The sequence below is a fragment of the Ochlerotatus camptorhynchus genome, unplaced genomic scaffold (genome assembly GCF_037179485.1).
Source record: "Ochlerotatus camptorhynchus isolate MF236.1 unplaced genomic scaffold, CSIRO-AGI_Acam_v1.1 ptg000361l, whole genome shotgun sequence".
NCBI classification, from domain to species: domain Eukaryota; kingdom Metazoa; phylum Arthropoda; class Insecta; order Diptera; family Culicidae; genus Ochlerotatus; species Ochlerotatus camptorhynchus.
This window is the reverse complement of record NW_027040849.1, coordinates 8,949,664-8,971,990: the sequence shown is the minus strand read 5'-3', so window position 1 is coordinate 8,971,990 and position 22,327 is coordinate 8,949,664. Positions and strand designations below refer to the sequence as shown.

Below are 22,327 nucleotides of genomic sequence, written 5' to 3'. Positions count from 1 at the left end.
GAGAAACCAATCGCTGAGATATTGTCAAAAGTCTAACACTACTTCTTGACGCCAAACTCGGCCTACGGATTCTAAACTCGGCCTAACGTATTGAAACGCCATTGAAACGCCAATGATTTCATTTCAGCCTATCGGATGAAGATAAAAATTGATTCGGACGGAACGCTTCTTTAGTTTTTGGGAATAATGGGTTCAAACCTTCATATCAAGCGTTCTCTGACTTCTTTGAGTAGCTTATTAGCTAAAGTATCGTACCAAACGCATAATTGACTTATTAATTGACAAAATGGGCGATTAGGCCAAAGTAGTCCTCTACCCTATAACATTGTACTTATACATTCTTATATTTCAATTATGGATCCTAAGCGGCGCCGGTGGTGTATTTTATTTCCATTTCGTCAAGCCAGTGTAGACTACATACAATGATTATTACAATGTTTACTTACATACTATGCATTAATTCTATTCTGTTTTAGCTTAGTTTGTATTTGCTGCTTGGACATAGTGATGTCAATAGTTCCGCAATGCAAATTATATAGGCGCATCATTCGATTGATTGGGCTATTTTTTGCATAGTTTGTTCTGTACGATGTTTCTGAAAATAAATTCCGTGTTCTAAGATATCGACAAGGTGTGTAAAAATTTAATTGTGCGAGAATTTCTGCCGAATCTATGCGCATTGAAATAATGTCGTTGATGAAGAAAAGCATTGCAAATTGGCGGCGCTCCTTAAGTGTTTATATATTGATGAGCATGCAGCGCGCTTCATAAGATGGTAATGGAAATGCAGTCCAATTCAATTTACGTAAAGCATATAAAAGGAATTGTTTTTGGACAGATTCTATGCGTTCTTCGTGTATGGAAATGTATGGATTCCATACTAGGTGGCAGTATTCCAGAATTGGCCTTACATATGTGGTATATAAAAGCTTAATAGTGTATGGGTCTTCGAAATTATGACTGAACCTTTTGATGAAGCCTAGCATTCTGTTTGCTTTACTAATGATAGTATTATAATGTTCTATAAAAGTTAGTTTGGAGTCTAGGATTACACCTAGATCTCTTACAATTTTGCTTTTTTCTACTATTTGGTTGCCTAATGATATTTCAATATGCGGTGTTTCAATTTTTCTGCTAAATGCTATTGCAGTACATTTTTACGTTCAGTTTAAGTAGACTTTTACTACACCAGGTGTGGAATATATTGATTTCATTCTGGAATTCTTCTGCATCGCTAGAATTAGGTATTTCCATAAAGAGCTTCATGTCGTCTGCATATACAAGCAATTTTATTTTTTTAAGTATGTAGGAAATGTCGTTTATGTACAAAATAAAAAGAAGTGGGCCTAAATGAGAACCCTGGGGTACCCCAGAGGTGACTGAAATTGGTTCTGAAAGTTTATTTTGAAAGCGAACTATTTGTTTACGATGTGTTAGGTATGATTGAAGCCAATTCAAAAGTCCAGGCTCCATTCCTATTTTCTGCAATTTGAGGATTAATAATGGTATGTCGATGCGGTCAAATGCTTTACTGAAGTCGGTGTATAGCGCTTCAACGTGCTTGCCACTGTCCAACGCTTTAATAATGAAAGATACATATTCTAGAAGATTAGAGGTAGTTGAGCGACCTTTAAAAAAGCCGTGCTGTTTACTTGTAATTAGATTTTTCACCTGCTGAAAAATATTGCCGTTTACGATTGATTCAAAAAGTTTTGGAATGCAAGAAATAATAGCAATTCCACGATAATTTCGAATGTCTGATTTTGCACCTGATTTGAAAATAGGTACCAAATAAGATGATTTCCAAATTTCAGGGAATTTTCCATTTTTCAGAGACATGTTGAAAAGACGCTCTAGAGGAAATGCGAGTTCTTCAGAAAGGTTTTTCAAAAATATGGATGCGATGCCGTCAGGTCCAGACCCTTTCGACGCGTTTAAGTTTTTTAGTGCATTGAGGACTTCATGTTGAGAAAGTTGGTTGACAGAGATGTTTTTAGAAATTTCAGGAATGAATGCAAAGAAATCGCGGTCACGATCTTCTTCGGAAAATGTGGTGTATACTTCTTGGAAGAAATTTGCAAAGAGATTGCAAATTTCAGAAGAATTCTCACCTACATTTGCATCCAAATTCATTCGCGAAGGAAAATTGCTGCTTTTTAATTTCGTGTTTACATAATTAAAAAAGTTCTTAGGACATGATTTGACTTCATTTTCGACTTTGCGGTTATAGTCCTCATATGCAGAGTTGATGGCTGTATTTAATTGGTTGCATAAGTTGTGATAGTTTCGCAAATTGGTTTCAGTTTTTTCTTTTTTGTATAGTTTATGAGCTTTCTGTTTTTTATTCTTCAAATTTTTCAGTTGTGGATTGAACCATGCGGGTAGTTTATTGTTTTGTGTTCGTCTTCTTTTTTTTGATGGTACAGTTTCTATGATTAGGTTTTGTAGAATTAAGTGAAATTTTTCTACTTCAGTATCGACATTTCCTTCAATACTTATTAAATTTTGCCAATTTATTGTACATAGTCTACGTTTGGCTTCTTCGTAATTTACTTTATGGTATTCCGGCACTTCCTCGTATTCCCAGTGGCTGGAGGAGGAAGAATTTTGTACGAAGATTGAGTATTCAATTGCTGTGTGAAACACTTCATTTTTCCATAAAGGTGCTAATGATGTATCCACACAGAAGTCTTCAGTACAATTTGTAAATAAAAGGTCTAAATATGAGTTTTGTTGATTTTTTACATGGTTTATTTGATTAAGACCAATGTAGTGGTTAGCGTGATTGCCTCTCACCCCAGCAGGCCTGGGTTCAATCCCAGTCGGCACCACCGGGATGTTCTGAGGCATAAAAGTAAAGCCGTTGGTCCCCAGTTCATGAGTTGACGGGTCGATAGGTAGGGTCCAGGTGTGGAAGCTGCCTCCCTGGCGTCGGAACAAGATCGACGGAAAACAAATCAAGGAAAAAAATTATGTATCTTCGTGAAAGGAGGCACATGCAATTAACGTGGTCGAGGAGCGTACCTATGAAAATTCAGGGAGTAACCAGTGCTAAATTTTCCATGACAGCACTGCTCATTAAGGAAACATAACCGCATGTTAAACGTAAGCAAGGATCATGCAAGTTTAGTATTTAATCCACAATCATACTTATGCCTCGGATACACTTGTATGACAAACTATAAACATGATCATTATTTGTATAATGAATTATGAGCGCATCCATGGTCACACTTGTATAGTTTTTGTATAGCTGTTGAATAGTGCTCATAATTATTATACAAATCATGCTCATGCTCATGTCATCGAAGCGTATCCGCTGCATTACTAGTGAAATTTAATGCAGCAGCCGCCTTCTCTAGCGGATGAAATTCCATCACACTTGCTATAGCAACCATCTCGTAATCCTAACACAAACAAACACCCCTCACGTAGGCATTAGGCTGATGCAAAATTTGAAGTTTTTGCTCCATAGTGCTCAAAGGGTTTCAAATCGGGTCCTGATCATCTTCTCAAAATGTTTGTTCAAAGCATTCTAGCCTTTTTTTTTCCATATTCCTATGAAAAAATGTTCAATCTCTATTATTGTAGAAAATTTCCACACCAGCACAGCTATCGATTTTTTTTGTGTAGAGCAATATGGTGAATTGGTAGAAAGATATGAACAAACAGCTTGATCCATATGAGTCATAGTAATTTCCAAACCCACTTGAGACGATTTGTGCACTGACAGCATTTATTCAAAAGAGTTCAAATGTTGGGAGAGATGATGATCCGAATTGAAACCATTTGAGCACTGTGGAGTGAAAATTTCAAATTTTACATCACTCTAGGAGCCATGGACCATGCTTCAGCAATGTTCCAACAAATTACTGCTTCCCGTCTCCATTCCATCCATCTCTTTCCACGAAACCCCAATCAACAAACCAAGCGAAATGTTGAAATAAAACGGAGAAATCGATCCCGCCGTTCCTGTTTCACGCAAAGAGAAAAAAAAAATCCCCACTATTTATGGCTTCATTCAGACTCCCGTCGGAAACTGGGCCAAAACCTACAAAGGCATGAACGTTCGCGGAAATCAGGACTCTGGGGCTGAGAACTTCATCACCGTTTTCCATCAATCAGAGCTTAAAATATGGTGAAAAACTGCATGGCTCAGGGCTTTTTCCCGCGCCTCTATTAGACGTCGCTCGATTCGAAGCGAGAAAATGATTCTATTGAGCATTCAGCAATTCATAACAACTTTTCCACTGGTTCTGGGAAGTTTGAAAGCATATTAAAATTCATCGTCTAGATATGCCCGCTCGGGGGAAAGGAATATTTTCCACAACCACAATTTAATCACATTCAATATCGTCTCCATCGTTTCTGCAAATTTGAGTCAAAAGTTTCCCCTAATTGAATTACTCTTGATAGAGAGCATCAAAGCTTTGGTTCGGAAACCACACAGTCAGTCAGTTTGTCGGTGGTGGAAACAGCTGGGCCATAGGTTGGCCTGCCAATAACCCCGCTGTAAAGATGGGATGGGAGAAAGTTGATGTCCCAATCTCGAATATTACCCATGGGAATGCTTCGTTTCTTTCACTTAACCGAACTAGAAATGTGGCAAAATTGAAAAGTAACCCATTTGGAATTTTTTGCATATCCATAGAGATCGTTCATTAGCTGAGGGAACGGCGGTGGTGTAAGCTAGATGAACTCTGCTCTCAGTTGTTCCATTGGTTGACTGTCACCTGGCAAGCTCAGCACCCAGGTGAATAATCCAAGCGTATGGGGGATGGTAGATCTTTTTTTTTTATTCTGGTTCCATCTTTACAAAGACTAGCAGACAAAGAGTGACCGTGGGTGTAAACGAACCGAGAGACGGTGATGGAATCAAGAAGTGAAAAGATTTTTTTTTAATTTAATTGCTTTTGCAAGCAGTAAAATGGAAACTTTGAATTTAGCTAGGGGGAAATCGTTGGTGTGCTTTTTACCAGTACTGTTAGACGAAGTTTTGGTTTAATATGTTTTAATGAAAAGGCAAAGTAAACTGTTCACCATATTTTATACGGTTTATTAATCACCTGGATGGGTGGGTGTTGGTTAGTTGGGATCAGAGATGTCAGATTTTTTTTCAGAAGTTTGTGAGAAATGTCTGCAGATCTGTTGGCAGAAGTTTTGCAAGGGACGTGGGGGAGGGTGGTCATGATATAGATGCGAAATTTGAAATGTCATTAAAAGTTATGTTCGAGCAAGAAAGACCTGCTTTTAACGAATTTAACCTAATAGGAGTTGGGAATGCATCCATTTAAATAAAGAGTTTAATAAGAATAAATAAGTTTAATATCCGCTCATCTGAAACGTAAAAAATACTTATTGTAAACTTTTCATGATCTCTTGAAAAATAGCTACATTATTGTAACGTCCCAACAAACAATTCAGAGTCACAAATAAGCATATATATTGAATAACTGCTTTATAATAGTGTACAATGCTGAATAAAACGGGTTGTCAAATTATGTGCCGAAAAAACCTCATTGAGATCCATGCCTTTATTCCGCTGTTTGCTCTGATTTGATTAATATACTTATTAAAAGCTATAAAAACGTTGACTGTCTTCCTGATTCAACACCAGAAGTTTGATCTAATAACATATTGAATAAGTGTAATTTTCACATACATTGACGCTTTAATTCGACTGTTTTCAATTGATTTAATAACATGCTTTATTATACGTCTAATAATTGTTTTCTAGCTCCATTATTAGATTCCATTGCATTGCTTAACAATATTGCTGAATTAAGGTGAATACAGTCAGCATAATAGCTCTTATACCACTATGCGTCCATGTTTTAGTTGCATCCTTTGTAAATGCTTTGCAAACGGCGTATTCATTCATTATTCCACAACACTGTTTCAGGCTAACAACAAAACAAAATTGGTAGAATAGTGGTTACAGTTTCCGCTTTCCAAGTAGAAGGTGAACTCGCATCCCAACCTCAACCCTTTTTTTATTGTCTACGCCTAATTAATTTAAATCGTAATTATAGATCGTATCACTCACGACAACCAATTCATCGATCTATCGAAAAGAATAGCCCGGAATCCATCGAAATTAGATATGGAGAGGTAACATTGATCTCATGTAAAACAACTATGAATGAATTAATGATTCTCACATCTCCTTGAATTAGCTAGATTTAGAGAGCTAGGCAGAGAGTGCTGATAGGTATTCAGATTCAAGCTTTTATTGCTTATTTAGCTGCCCATATGATGTATTCTAGGATAGCTCAGATGGCAAGGCAAGCGGCTGGTGATCGGAAGGTCATGGTTCGAATCCCATCTAACGACATGTGTGTGTTCGTATGTATGTAATAATTTTTCTAGTATTCTGTGTGGATGGTGCGTGCTTCGACAGAAATAATGACACAACAATCACCAACGAGAACAACCCTGCTCAGTCCCGTTCTTATTTTCGGATTAATTAACCCGTAGTTGAATAATCGTTTAATAAATGTATAATAGTGTTTAATTAAACATTATTTCACATGAGAATCATACGTCTATATACACCTTTGGTACCATCGCTGTTTAATGAAGTAATGATGTCTTATAAACGCCGAATAATCAAAAAATTGATCAAATAAGCTCTGTTACAATTCTTGTAAGTCGAATAAAAGCTTCTCGACATACTTTATATCAACACCCAATATTTCGATGTTGTGGTTGAATAAATTCTCCAGATTTGTGTGAACAAAGCCTGAACAGAAGTTATTATTAAAAATAGTACAAGTATTATTAAGCATGCAGTTGAATAAAATCGTCAAGAAGTCGTTTCTTCAATAGGCAATTGTTTGTTGGAGTACTATTTAACATGTTTGCAACAGATCATTAAAGGGTTACGCCTACCTGCAAACTTTCAAAAAATCAATTTTTTTTATTGTCCTAATCGAAAGTATATAAAGTCAAGAATATTTCCTCAAAAGATCAAGTTGATCCGATGAAAATTGTGAAAGTTATGCGACGTACAAAAATATTCACTTATAGTGGACTAAACCCAACTTGAAACTTTAAACGCGATTATCTCGGAATCATATTTTCAAAACCGGTGCCAAAAATTTCTCGAAATGTATACATTTGATTCGTCCGATTCGTTATGATTTCTGTTCAGTACTATTTTGTGCAGTCCACGATCGTTCGGATTTCGTCTATCATTTAATTTCGATTTTTACAGCCGATCAAAGACAAATTTTAAGGATCAAAAATCGGCACTTCAACTTTGCAAGGCCGCCATTTTGTCAAAAAAATTAAAAAAAAACCGAACGATCAAGGACTAGTTTAACACATGCTTAACGATTTGGCATGGTTTTTTTTTTTCAGATGATTACATCGCAAACCGCAGTTGCGGTGGCAAAAAGCGTTTTTTAGAACATCGTCCACGGGAAGCAGCCGTGCGGGGCACCAGGACCTCGTTTTTACAGCATCGACTGATAAATGTATCATTTAATGTGTGTTCAATAAACGGCAGAAAACCGATTTTCAATATGTTGCGTCGTTTTCACTAAGGTTGTTGACACTTGCTGAGAAACAAATGGTGTTGCTTGGGATCAAACAGCAAGTGGATTCGGTTTACGTTGATTTTGCGAGAGCTTTCCATACAGTTCCGCACAACCTCATCATTAGCAAAATGAATCATATTGGATTCCCCACCTGGATCACGGAATGGCTCAACTCGTACCTGTCTGACCGCAATACTTTCGTGGTGGTAAATTCCATACGCTCCAGGACCTTCGACACTCCATCTGGCGTACCACAAGGCAGTGTTCTCGGTCCTCTTATTTTTATCATCTATCTATGTGAATGACTTGTGTGAGCTTCTCTCATCGTCCAAACTGTCTTATGCTGATGACGTAAAAATTTTTCGTGTGATTGTTTCTCCTGCCGACTGTGTTGCAGTACAAGAAGATATAAATCTAGTTTGCTAGTCTGGTGCGCCGACAACGGCATGCAAGTCAACAGCAAAAAATGCAAAGTGATATCGTTCACCCGCTGCAATACCGTTACTCTTCATCCATACTGCATGGTACCGGATTCCCTAGAACGTGTTAACTCAATCTGCGATCTAGGCGTTACGATCGATTCCAGGTTAACGTTTTGTGAACACATAAGCTGGGTTGCTGGATTTCATTCGTCGTCATGTTTCTAGTTTCACCGATGATGTGCATTGCCTCAAGATAGTATTCTGCTCGCTGGTTCGTAAAATATGCTTCCCCAGTATGGTCTCCATTTTACACTACGCATACTCTCACGATTGAACGGATTCAGAAAAGTTTCATGAGTTTTGCTTTTCGTCAGCTCTGACATGCGCCGAAATGCATCGTGCGATACCTGCGATGTTGTCACATGGAACTCAACATAATGATCAGTGCAAGTATTTATATTGATTTTCCTTCAAACTTCGTTTTTGGGTTTCCTCTTGGGTTCTCTTTGATTTTTTTCGATTTTTGCCACATTTTTACTGCGAAAATTCGTTCAACACTTAAATTGCATCCGGTGGTGGGTGTTCTCGAATAAAAAGATGGAATATTATGGAAACACACTGTCCGTTTCATTCACGATTTCAGTGACAGTGACTATATAAACAGTCAAGTTATAGACCGGCAAACGTTAGTATTCGTATGACGTATTCAAACAAACCGTCAAGTCGTATGGAAAATGTTCGTTTTGAATATAACATGGCAGCACATTGACAGGTATATAACTATGACCGTCCTTAACAGCGACAGCTCGTTCGTGTGGTGGATTTGAAAACGCGCGAATTTCTAATGCGTGTTGCAAAATGCATTGCACGTACAATTTGATTAAATATGTAAAACAGTGTAGCCAAATAAATTTTAAATTTTTTTCTTGATTACAAAAGTTTTGTTAATGTCTGTAACGAAAAAAATGTATGTGAAAAAAATAAAAGTCTATAAATTCACAGACATGTCTGTAAATATGGTATCTCTGGTCGTGGTTATTTCGAGTATGAGAGGGTGCTTGCAGTTTGCTCAAAAGTGCCTGAGTAAGATGTAAGTACTCTCGATGATTACCCGTAGTTGCGATAGTGAAGATGTATATTATACTGATGCAAAATAAGAAATCCACAGTGCTAAAGCGGTTCCAAATAGGGTCTAGATTAGCCTCCTAAGGTTTGAACTGATTTGGTAAGAAGCTGACTGGGCACAAACCATTTGAAGTTTATATGGGTATTGCTATGGGGAAACCAAACTTTTTCTTCGTAGTCTTCTATCCGTCTTCCATATTGCACCGTTAAATATTGCTATAGCTATTCTTATGGGTAATTTTCTCAGCTACAACTTTGCCCACTTTTATTTTTCAGCCAAACATCAAATTAAATAGTTATTAATTTTTTAAGAGATTGATAAACTTATGGCATGATCAAGCAACTATTTTGTGAGCAACACTGTATTCTGCAATTGATTGAGCATAATCATAAGACAATAGTGACTTGAATCATAAATATCTTTGGACCCTAACATTTGATCGAAAAATGGTTTTCAACAAAGTTGTAGCCGGAAAAATTTACTATAAGCACAGGTATCAATTTTAACAGCAGAGTAATACACACTTAGAAAAATTTAGGTCCCAAGTAACATCGACAGATTATCTTTGTAAATTTTCTCTTTTCATCCTCACGGCCATGTTAAGGTTCAATTTACTTTGATGCTTTTTGGAACATTTAAAAAGCAGTTTTTTTCGACGCATTATTTCAGATTGTAAAAAGCTTGAACTATTCGATTTCTTTTGATATTTTACACAAAATGACGCAAGCTTTTTGCAATCTAAAATAATGCGCCGAAAAAAATTGCTTTTGAATTTTAAAAAAATACATCAAAGTAAATTGAACCTTAAGACATTCCCAGCTATTTTCAGCTCACAGATCGTTGAAAGAAGCTATTATCTATCTTGTAATATGACAAACATAACAAGAAACGGTTCTATACCCAAGTTATTAACGAAAGAGAAAGTTGATGAAGAAAATCGATCAATGTTACTTAGGATCTAATGCAATGTTCAGCTTGAAATGTCATAACAAGATAGCTTATGTAACGTAATATCAACCATATTTCCAACTATCCGTTATATTTGAAACATTTTTTTGAAATTTTGAAAAAAGAATTGATTCAAAAGATCGATTTAAAATAATTGATTAAATCAGTGAATCGATTATTTTCAAAAAAAATAAATAAATAAATCGATTCCCTAAGATCGATTCTTGCCTCAAGATCGCCCAATGCTACCCACAATACCGTGCAGGTGCTGTGGGTTGGAAAGGTCCAATATGGGACAACAAGACGTTTATAAAGAACTATCAGTTAATGTATTTTTGAGTTTTATCTCTATATATTCTTTGGTGTTTCCTAGTAGATAATAATATTGGTGGATTCAAAGAGTAAATGGGATAATCGTTGAGCGATCTATACACTGAACGAATTTGACATATTCCTGTTATGTGGAAGTCTAATAAATTTGCGCTATAAGATAATCCATTGAAAATTATATGATTGAAAATGTGTCAGGTAAATTCTATATGAATATCTGATACATTTACAATGCTGATAATTTGGTAACTTTTATATGATCGTCATATGATAAATGAAAATCGATTAAATTAAAATAATTAACTGAAATGGATTTGAAACCCATAAGCATTAGCTATACTTTTCACCACAATATAATATATGCGTCATAAATCAATCGAAGTAAAGTTTATGTGAAAATAACATGAAATTTACTTCTTCTTTTGACACATATATTTAATCGATTTCTAAAAATAAATTCGAAAAAGAAACATCAGGCAGTGGGAGCTTTCACAGTTGTGCCTTTTTTTTTATTGTAGCTGATTTTGGATTCGATCAAGATCTGTTGAGGTGTGATGCTTTCGGTGTCTGTGCTCGATTCCACTGGGCCACGGCTGACTTCAAGATTGAGCTCGTTCAAATAGCATGAAGTAAGAACAGCTCTCCCGACATGGAATGTAGTGCAACTTTATGCTCGTTTTGCTAGAGTGAAGACAAATAGCACTGACAAATTTATGTTCCGTTTCGGTGGTGTGGTTTGTTCAAATCTTTCTTAATGCACCTGTGTGCAATAAATCAACGACTAAATTATATGATTTGATAGAACTGGCTCATGAAGTTCGAGTACTACTTAGGGCTGGAATCTGAATTAGCCGTGTAGAAGGCTTACAATAAGAATCATAGCAAAGTAAATATTACAGTAGAATCATTTTTTTTTTCAATCTCAATACGTTCTTTTCTGGAACCAATTATCATATGAATGAGTGTACGTTAACATCGTTGAAAATTGTTTTAATAATTTATAAAGAACAATCATGTAAGATGTATTTTATTGGGAGCGATATTCATCCCAGAAAAACATGCAAAAACAAATGTTTGCTGTTGGATTTCTTAAAAGGCATTTTTATATGAATATTTAATGATTGGGATAGATCTGTTTACAATCTTTAAACGTCAAAAATCAAAGCAAGCTATTACAATGAGATATACATGTTTTCCTATACTGCAAAGTTAAATGACAGTCCAATAGTTTCTACACAGACAAAGTTTCTACATGTCTATTTACACGCGACATATCAACAAACGTCAAAAATCAGTAAAAGCAACTCCAATAAAATATACATGATTATCTTATAAGATATATATTTTAGTGAGCAATATTCATCATGAAAACAGGTATATTTTACTGAATTTTCTCATAGTGCAAACTTATATGATTTTCCATTAGTTTCTAGATGTCTGTTCCCACCCATGACATATCAACAGTTTTTCACCATGAAATATATCAGACAATATTCATATACTTCTTACCTTCGCTAACCACGTTCGAAGCAAAGTATTATCAAGTACTAAGTATGTGAAATAACGATAGAAATCATTCCATATCGCAGTCATAGTTTTTAAGTGATAATCCAATGGAATCTATCAATCATCACATAGAATGAATAAATATGCTGACATTGCTATGTTATAAGATGGATCCAATAAACGGTACATGTCGATTTGTTTCAGTGTAGTTGGGTGTTGTTGAACTTGTGATACTTGCACAACATATCATGTGAGTACCCAAGTACCATTTAATTACAAAAAAAACTTTAAATGTAGGTTCAGAGTGAGACAATGTCACTGAGATACGATATGATTACCTGGGTATTCATATGAAACTATTACTTTAAAAAACTAATCCTGTTTGTATCTCTTTTTCGTTTGCATGCAACACTATTTGATATTACTAACCGCACCGAGCGTTCATTCCGGGTATTGAGTCAACCTGTAGAAGAAGAAGATGGCTATACAGGATGAGTGGTACCATAGAGCCCCTTCTCAGAACGAGTGTATTGTTAATGGACCTGGTCAACGATTCAAAGTTGGCTTCTGTGATGATAAGTATCACATAAAAGGTAAAATAGGTATCATCATCTTCATCGAAATGTAAGTATTATTGACAATAATCATAACAATCGACTCGCATAAGTGATGATTCATTGTAAATCTATATATATATAAATGAATTTCTGTCCCTTATAGACTCGTAAACTACTGAACCGATTGGCGTGGGAATTTGCATGCAGGGATTTTTGGGGCCGAGAAAGGTTCTTATGAAGGTTTGAGACCCCTTCCCGCTATGTAAGGAGGGGCTTCCATATAAATAAAACAGAAATTTCTGCATATCTTGTGTACTAATCAAGCAAATGGAACTAAATATGGCATGTGGTTGGCTTATGAAGGCAGCAAATGCTTCTATGGTGGTTCAAAACCCCTCCCCTCTCTGGTATGTATATAAACGTCAATGTTTGTGCATAAACGCCTGGACTGTTTTCCACCAAACTTGGAATACGTATTATCCTCGTAGCTCCTGAGTTAAGAGGGGGGAGGGGGGGGGTATACGTACAATATAGCATTTTTTTTAAATCGGCGCATAAACTCAAGCTAATATTGAATCCCGAGCAAGGCCGGGCACACTCAGCTAGTAACATATAAATAAACATTTAAATACATATACAAAAAGGAAGGGATGATCAAACAGGGCACCCGATTGAAGCGATTTGGACGGGGAGAGTGGGAATTCCAACTCCCTGTTGATAACATTTTGTGGATAAAGGGCGGGCTCTTCTACCCATTCATTGGGACATCATACTATTTAGGGGTCCGTCTTTTTGACCAATTGTGCGATCATGTTGCTGGAAGGAGATTCTTTACTGTCCCGTACATGCGTCCTTGATACAGTGACATGTTGAGGACAATCAGAGGTTATTAAGCTTGATCAAGACAAATAGAGAAGAGAGCCTACTGCTATCGGTCTTAGTTTCCGTGCTACAATGGGTGGTAAACCACTATCATCATCATGCATAATAAAAGTAGACAAAAAGAACAATTTCACCAAATAAGTCGAACTGAACCCGTAGTACACAGCCCTGTTACGTTTGGTGTAGCAATTCCGATCAAGGTGGCCAAGTAACAAGTTTAGCACTGCAACTTGTATATCCTCGGTGCTTGACGCGAACACGAAGAACGATGGAACGTCACGAGTCTGATTGTGGTTCCTCCTTACTTTCGAAACTAGGAATGTCAACGGTAATTTGCAAGGACGTAGAGGCACTATGCGTTCGGGGACAGTGATGCAGTACTCATAAAAATGTCACTCTGTAAACTTTGAGTCGTTAAATTAGCTTCAGCAATTGTGATCGGAACAGTATCCAAAAATATAGGGGAAATGGCTCTAATGTTGGTCTATGGATCTAAGATTGGGCCCATTGATGAACGCGTCATTGGGACCGTACTAATTGATATTTTTGGTCGCTATTGAAAATTTAATCGAACTTATGTATGGGCCCAAATTAGGGGCATTTAGGCCTTAGGCATTTCCCCTGTATGAAAAAAAAAATCCGAAGAGAAAATGAGCGTCATGTTCGTTCAAACGCGCAGCCTACTCTTCGAATCTTGACACCGTGAATCAACTGACTCAACGACATGGTTATACCCCGTACGGACTATGCCTATATTACATGAGACTGTCTTGCAATGAGCACTTATATATAGGATATCCAGTAAAAACTAGATGTATGAAATACATGGTATAAGCCATAGTCTGTACGGGGTATTAGGATGCAAACTTATAACCGAACATCAGAACCCGAACACCATAGCTGCATTACCGGCAACAGTCAATTCCTTCCAGGAGCTTCATTTCAAACATCCTTTCTACCACTTGCTATTGCCACTGACCCGAAATCCACAACTCACCGGAACAAGAAAAAAAAAACCTTTACTTCCCACCGGGGACAAACGAAACTGAGTAAAATTATCTCCACTAATGTGACCGTAATTGGAAATTGTCGCATGTAACCGCACCGTGGCAGCAGCAGAAGCAGAACATCCCCCGAGGAGCAGCTGAGCAAAATAAAAAAAGGAACTACGAGAACCCAAATCCCTTGATTCTATACTGAAAAAAAAACCCCTTGGGAAAGCAGGACAGACAGGTGGATGGGTGACTCGACCGGAGCACTTTTCGCTCGTTAAGCGGGACGTGACGTGAGATGGAATAGCAGTGGGCGCGAAAAAAATGGAAGAATAATTTAAACTTTGAACCGAGTCCTGCCTGAACGGATGCAGCTGGAGGGGAAGGATTTTTTTTCTCTTTCTGCGGGTAGAATGTCACCCATAAGTACCCTCCGGGAAGGAAATCAACGAGTTTTATTTTTCATGGTTGGGTGAAGTAGAGGTACGTCGCAATCGGATCGGGCGATGGGAAGTGAAATCTAGGTTAATTGCAAAAATTGAAAAGTTCGTTTAATCGGGTTCGGCGGTGGAAGGAGCGAAGAGAGAAAACTAACCGAAGGAAAATAGGCGAATAATAGGAAATAAATTTGATACAGTCGTCTTTTGTTCTCGAAGTTTGGAATCCAGTTAGGGATTTTTTTTTCCGTACATGCCTGCAGGCTACCAAATTCCGTTTGATTCCCACATAAATCGGATTTTTTTTTTCAAAGGGAGGGTAACTCCAAGTGAGCAACGTAATGCAATTTATTTGCCTTCGTAGGAAAGCGTTTTTGAAAAATTGGCTTGCTCGCAAATCAATTAAGTTGGTTTCTTTCTTTGCTGAATCGTAATGGGTGGACTCGCAGTCACTGGAGCAGATAATTTGTTCGTTACTGGAATTTAAGATTCTTTGATTGACTCACCTGACACTCGTAGGTACCGTGATCCCTCCGCTGGACGAACTTGATCTGCAGCGTCCAGGTGTTGGAGCCGGGCGTGTGCAGGATTGCGAACCGTTCGTCGTTGGTGTACATCTGCGCTCCGGACGAGAGGATGTGCCAGTCCCGCCGTCGGATCCACGAGATTTGATTCTGATCCCGCGGTGGTGGCAGTCGTGACAGCAAACATGGAAGCAGAAAGTAGAGAAGACAAATATGGAAACGTACATAAAATGTGCACTTTTTGTTCGGGTCACTCTGGGTGGGTTGTATAACAGATATCTCAAGAGAAGGAAATCGATTTGAGTGATTCTGGGTAATAAATCCTACCATTCACTAAGTAGGATGACGAGCAATAAAAAATAAGAACAACAGAGTCTTGGTGATGGGTGATGGGAATGGCCTTATGGCAAGACCACGGGAATCGAAGACGGAAAGGAATTTATCAAAATTAGAATAGGAGAATGGGCTGGCAGCGATGGAAGCAACGTCGGTAATAAATTGATAAGATTGAATAAACTAATAAATTTGTGCGGGTGGGTTGATTCCGGAGATGGATTCCGGATTATTACTCTCAGGCTGGCCATCATCGTCGTAAGCTGTTGGCTTGATGGAGTACGGCCAGTAACATTTCAATAAAAGGATGGATCAATATTTGTTATGCTATGGTGAAGCTTTTCGGTACTATTTGGAATGGTCCCTTTTGGATTTGATACAGATCATCAAATATTTTGTATCAATACTGAAACTGTTTGCCTTTAGTGAACTTGTAATCGTTTGACCCCGAGTTGGGGAATGAATGTAGATGAAAGCTGTTGACGGGAATGTATTTGCTGACGATATGCAACTCCAATTTTGGATGCCGATCTAACTATTTGCAATTGATATTTACTGAGCAAAATGGCTTGGATGCTACATGTAAACCTGTAATACACTGAACATGTGTTATCATACGCTAGTAAAAGTCCACACATAGGGTATATGTGAATGTTTCATTTACATTTTATGCCGTATCTTATAGAATAATTGAGCTGCAGTCGATATTTCACTGTCAAACTGTGTCAGATATTTTTATTTTTTGGGATAACTTACCAGGTAGCTGGATGTAATGTCGGTCTACTGTACTCAAGTTAGGTCTACTAAATGGATGCAACATCGTCCTATTGACGATGATCCTCGATCTACAAAGGATCGGCATGTGCTTCTTTTTCACTCCTTATCATTCATACTTTCACTTCTCGCGTAAGAAGTGATGAGGATGAAAGAGACAGAGTTTTCTTTCCGGTTGATCCACATAACATAAATCAATATGTTTTTACAATAAAAAATAAAAGCCAATTAGATCATCTCACGATCAGAGACGATGTTAAATAAGAGACGCGCCAAGACTGAAGCCAAAAGTTCCAATCGAACCGTCAAATGCGGTTGAGATTGGGGTTGAATTTAATTGTTGACGTTGGTTGTCTTTATTAAGGAAATTTTCAGCCAGACGCTGGTTAACTGTTGAGATTTAAATAATTATAATAAAGTTTGCGTATGAAGAGTGAAAGTGGACAGGGAATATTATTGTTATTTGCCAGCTGAGTTCTCGCTATGTTCTCACGAAATATTTGCTCTAGCACAACGAAATACATCTGCACAGGCTTGGTAACAAAGATCAAGACATTTCCGGTGTAGTTGTTCAAGATAGTAAAATTTGTGAAAGACTTCAAAAGAGAGATTTCACTCATATATGATAGGAAGCAACAATCGAAAATTGAATAATTTTGTGCAACGCTCTGTAGAATATATCCTCAGGGCTGGTAGCGAGTCACTTTTTAGTGCCTCGGTCATTTTTTTTCAAGCCAGTCAATAAAAAGTCTCTTTTTTTAAGGCCAAGTCACTACAGTCACTTTTTCTTGTAATAAGTCACTATTTTCAACTTTTTTTAGCGTGAATTTATTTCAAGATTGATCATTCTTTGCTTTGTGGCGTTTAATCGTCTTTCTCTATCGAAGTCAACAAGGTGACGGTGGACCAGAAGAACCGCTCGCTTGGCGGAAAATACACATGGGTCCTAAAAAGAGGAAGGAACTTTCGGCATTCTGTGGCCATCGGAGTCCTGAAGAATATACCATTCAGCGAAATCCACCTAGGGGACGATCTTCCAATCATCGCCGTTCAACTGGAAGAGCCAGCGAACATTGCGGTGGCCTGTGCGTATCTGCCATGCGGGAGAACGTACGTGTCAAATCTTGCCAACAAAATGACGGATGTTTTCAGGAAGTTGCCCGAACCGAGGATGTTCGTTGGTGACCTCAATGGGCACCACCCGTCCTGGGGCTGCCCTCGCTTGGATCCCAGAGGAAGCCTCCTTATGGATACTTTCGAGCAGGAGGACATGACGGTCCTTAACCATGGAAACCCGACGTTCTTTAATGGGAGACACGCCACCGCTATCGATGTTTCTACGGTCAGCCGTTCCATGGCTGGAAAGGTTACGTGGTGTACCAACGCTGACCTGTACGGCAGCGATCACTACCCGATCCAGATCCAACTCTCATCTGCCACAGCCCCAGAAACCACCCGTAGACCACGCTGGATGTATGACAAAGCCGAATGGGAGGTGTACAGGAACGCCATTCTCACCGGTATCCAGGAGCAGAATCCAGGCAATATCCCCGACCTTACGAAACTAATCCTCGAAGCAGCTGTCGCCTCAATACCCAAAACCAGCAGCATCCCCGGACGGAAGGCTCTCAGATGGTGGTCCGACGAAACCAAGGCAGCGGTGAAGGCCCGACGAAAGGCCCTCCGTAAGTTGAGAAAGACTAGACCAGACGACCCTGACAGAGACGGCATCCTCGAACGTTACCGTGAACTTCACATCCAATGCCGGAAAACGATTCGAAGTGCCAAGCAAGAGAGCTGGACGAACTTTCTCGACAGCATCGACGCTTCCCAGTCCTCGGCAGACATTTGGAACCGGGTAAATGCGCTAAGCGGAAAGAGACGTTCAGCCCCACTGCAAGTGCAGTCCGGTGGCATCACCGTATCAGAGCCAACAGCCGTAGCCGATGAGTTAGGCAAATACTTCGCGGAGCTTTCGGCTATTCCCGGATACAGCGAGAACTTCCGTCGCCGCAACAACGCCACACCGACCTCCATAGGTAACTTCAACGTTCCGAATGATAACAATAACACCAGGATAAATGGGGTTTTCTCATGGGAAGAGCTGAAATTTGCACTAAGCAAGAGCAAGGGGAAATCGGCGGGTCCCGACGAACTCGGGTACCCCCTACTATCACACCTACCGATCGAAGGGCAAGTCCTGATGCTCGACCTGTTCAACAAGCTCTGGACCACCGACTCCTATCCAGCATCCTGGAGGGAGAGCCTGGTTATTCCAATCCCGAAGACGAGTGAAAACACGAAGGACACGACGAAGTTCCGGCCCATCGCACTCACTTCCTGCATGAGCAAGGTCTTCGAGCGGATGGTTAATCGCAGACTCAGGACATTCCTGGAGACCAACAATCTTCTCGACCATCGACAACACGCCTTTAGGTCAGGATTCGGCACCTCTACCTATTTCGCCACACTGGGAGACGTGCTGAAAGACGCCTTCGACCAGGGACACCACACTGAAATGGTCTCACTAGACATCTCTAAGGCTTTTAACAGGACCTGGACTCCGGCTGTACTTGCCAAACTCGTCAGCTGGGGACTTAACGGACACATGGTCCACTTCGTTCGGAACTTCCTCACTGACCGTATTTTCCATGTTGCTATCGGAAATGCCAAATCCAGGAGCTTTCAGGAGGCAACGGGGGTCCCCCAGGGATCAGTGATCTCCGTCACACTCTTCCTTACGCGATGAACGGAATCTTCCGCCAGTTACCAAAGAACGTCCGCATCTTTGTGTACGCCGACGATGTCCTCATCGTGGTAACGGGGCCCACCACAACACGCACCCGGAACCTCACGCAAGCCGCGGTCTCAGTCGTAGTAAAATGGGCCCAAACTGCCGGTTATCAGCTCTCTGCCAAAAAAAAGCATCAGATGCCACGTCTGCCCTTCAAGACACCGGGTCAACGGGACCGCCATTAAGATTGGCGACCAGGCTATCCCCATCAAGAAATCCATTCGTATCCTGGGGGTACTTGTGGACCGCACCCTCTCCTTCGTGCCGCACTTCAACCAGGTCAAAAAAGACTGCCGAAGCAGAGTTAACCTGATCCGGACCATCTCCAGGCCCCATCGCACTAATAATCGGGCAGTTCGCTTCCGGGTAGCGCAAGCTATCATCGATAGCAGGCTGCTGTATGGAACAGAGCTCACGTGTATCAACTCTGAGAAGCAGGTTGAGATCCTCGGTCCAACCTTCAACAGCAGCATCAGGATAATCTCTGGCCTTCTACCTTCCACCCCCGAGGATTCCGCTTGTGTTGAAGCAGGGGTTCTACCCTTTCGGTACCGCATCATTAACGCTACCATCTTCAAAGCTGCATCCTTCGCCGCCAAGACAGCAGGAAACGGCAGAATCTTCCTCCTCGACGAGGGGGACAGAATCCTGCAGACGATCGCCAGCATTGACCTCCCCCCAGTGGCTAGGACCCACTGGCACGGAGAGAAGAACTGGCTCTCTTTCAGCATTCATATTGACTATCACATAAAAAATCGATTTAAAGCAGGAGACAACTCCGCGGCCCTCCGTCGCACAGTAATCGAACGCCTCCGAACCCATTACGCCGAACACACTCACCGGTACACCGATGGTTCCCGATCCAACACGGGCGTTGGCATCGGAGTATCCGGAAGTGGCATACTCGCTAGCAGCAGCTTACCACAACAATGCTCCGTTTACTCGGCCGAAGCGGCCGCAATCTTCCATGCGGCCACGTCACCAGCAAACCAGCCAATCGTAATACTAACTGATTCCTTCAGTGCTATCCAAGAGCTAGCTTCAGCAGTTCCCACCCACCCGTGGATTCAAGCTACCATCGAATACGCCCCGAGCAGCACCATTTTTACATGGATCCCCAGTCATTGCGGAATACCTGGTAATGAAGCAGCAGACCAACTCGCTGGAACTGGACCGGCGGGTCCGAGATTCACGGACAAAGTCCCCCTTCCAGATCTCCGGCGATGGATCAAAACAACCGTACAGAAAGCCTGGGCCGACCAGTGGTTCAGCACTCGAGAGCCTTTCATCCGGAAGATCAAAGGAACCACGGAGGCATGGACGGACCTCCCAAACCTCCGGGATCAGAGAGTGCTCTCAAGGCTGAGGACTGGCCACTGTCGGTTTTACTATAACTTCGGCGGCGGAGGTCCCTTCCGCAAAAGCTGTGCCATCTGCCATCTCCCGGCCACCGTTGAACACGTCCTCTGCATCTGTCCTGAATTCCAGGACCTCAGGGAATCCTATGGGATCACCTCCAGCATCCGGAACCTACTCGGAGAGGATTCAGCCGCTGCAGACGCCCTGCTAGTTTTCCTCAGGGAAGCTAACCTATACCATGAGATCTAGGAAAGCCATAGCTGTTATATTCGTTTGTATACTCGTTCATTTGTTTATATGTTTAATTTCTTCTGACTGTCGGGACGGCACCGTACGGGATGAGCCTTTGGACCTCGTCACGGTGTCGTCTCGTTCAGTTTTGTGTTATTCATTTTGAACTTGTTGTCGTCTTCGTGAAGAGCCAGGAGAGCTGTCACCTTACAGCCTCAGCAGCCGGAGGGGCATCACATGGGATGAGTCTTCTGGCCCTCATGAAGGTGTTCCCCCCAGGCATTGTCAGGAGAAACTCATTTTAAGCCTACTATGTCCAACAACTCCGTAGGAGGTTCAACTGACTAGAGATGAACTAGCCTAAGGCTAAAAATCTCTTAAATAAAGAATTAAAGAAAAAAAAAAAAAAAAAAGCCTTTCTCTATCTACAGGGTGTCTACTTAATTTTCGAAATAGAATTACCTGAGTTTTCCAAATTTTTCAGTTATTTAACGGATAAATTCCAGGTTAATAATAATAAAGCTATTTTTTAAATGCGTTCAAAATATGCTTTTTTGGTAGATCAAAAACATCAGCAATACACGGAGAACAAATTATAGCAGACGCAATTATTTTTCCGGTCAAAATAACTATATTGTTCAATTGTTTTAGAGATAATTCGAAACTATAGTTGATTTGACTATATATAGAGAGCAACAACTATATTCCATAGTTGGCTCAACTGTATTTATCAGTAGATGAACATACGTCAAACTTCAAAATACAACTATGCTTTAGTTGATTCAAGAAAACTATTGTTAGAAAAACAAAATTTTACAATGTTTATTAGACGAACTGCTCTTCATTATCGACATATTTATGATGCTTGTTTTGCTTCTTTATCGATCTCATAAACACAACTGCAAAATCATTAAAAAGTGAACAAGAACATTCAAGTTAGGTTTGAACCGTGTTCATCTGCGTGAGAGCCAGCTATCTTATCGCCTGCTTTATGCATCACTTGAAACCAAATTATATAAATAAATTACATTTGACGGTTGTTATAATTGATCAAAGTTATAGTTGAATTGAGTATAAGGTGGACAGTTGAATCTATTAGGTAGATATGATTGAGTTGACGGTCAAATTAATGTTGGAATAACTATAGGTTTCTTTCAAACAACAATCTTTTTCCATGTGAAATTAACTATTAGGATTGTTATCTTAACTTAACGAATTTGTTCTCCGTGTATACCCAAACTTTTTAAGACATGGCAATCAGTTTTCAAGAAACAGCTTTACAATCAAATCCATTGAATGTTGTAGTTTAACACTTACTTAATTTCTTACTTAATAAAGTTTAAAAAACAACTTATTTAATTTGAGTAAGTCTAAGATCTAAAATTTTTCAATATCTTGAGTTTCGTATTCCATGTTCAAGATATTAAAAATTTTGAAAGCTCCAGAATCAAGAAAAAAAAAATGATTTTCTTAAAGTTCGTAAATGTAGGAACTTTGGAGAAGTTCTTAGTAAGAAAAAGAAATGCTGAGAATTTCAGTAAAGCTCCATAAACAAACTGCAGGAACATGAG

General features: G+C 39.6%; 1 protein-coding gene across 3 annotated transcripts in view; it reads right to left on the bottom strand.

Moving 5' to 3' along the window:
• The window catches only part of dpr12 (defective proboscis extension response 12), an 852,041-nt gene that overhangs the window by 254,052 nt on the left and 575,662 nt on the right, over positions 1 to 22,327 (bottom strand). For all 3 annotated transcript variants that reach the window (XM_065231890.1, XM_065231892.1, XM_065231891.1), the window contains exon 5: positions 15,248 to 15,415. In XM_065231890.1, the coding sequence (XP_065087962.1) occupies positions 15,248 to 15,415 (168 nt within the window). The remainder of the gene's footprint in view (positions 1 to 15,247; positions 15,416 to 22,327) is intronic.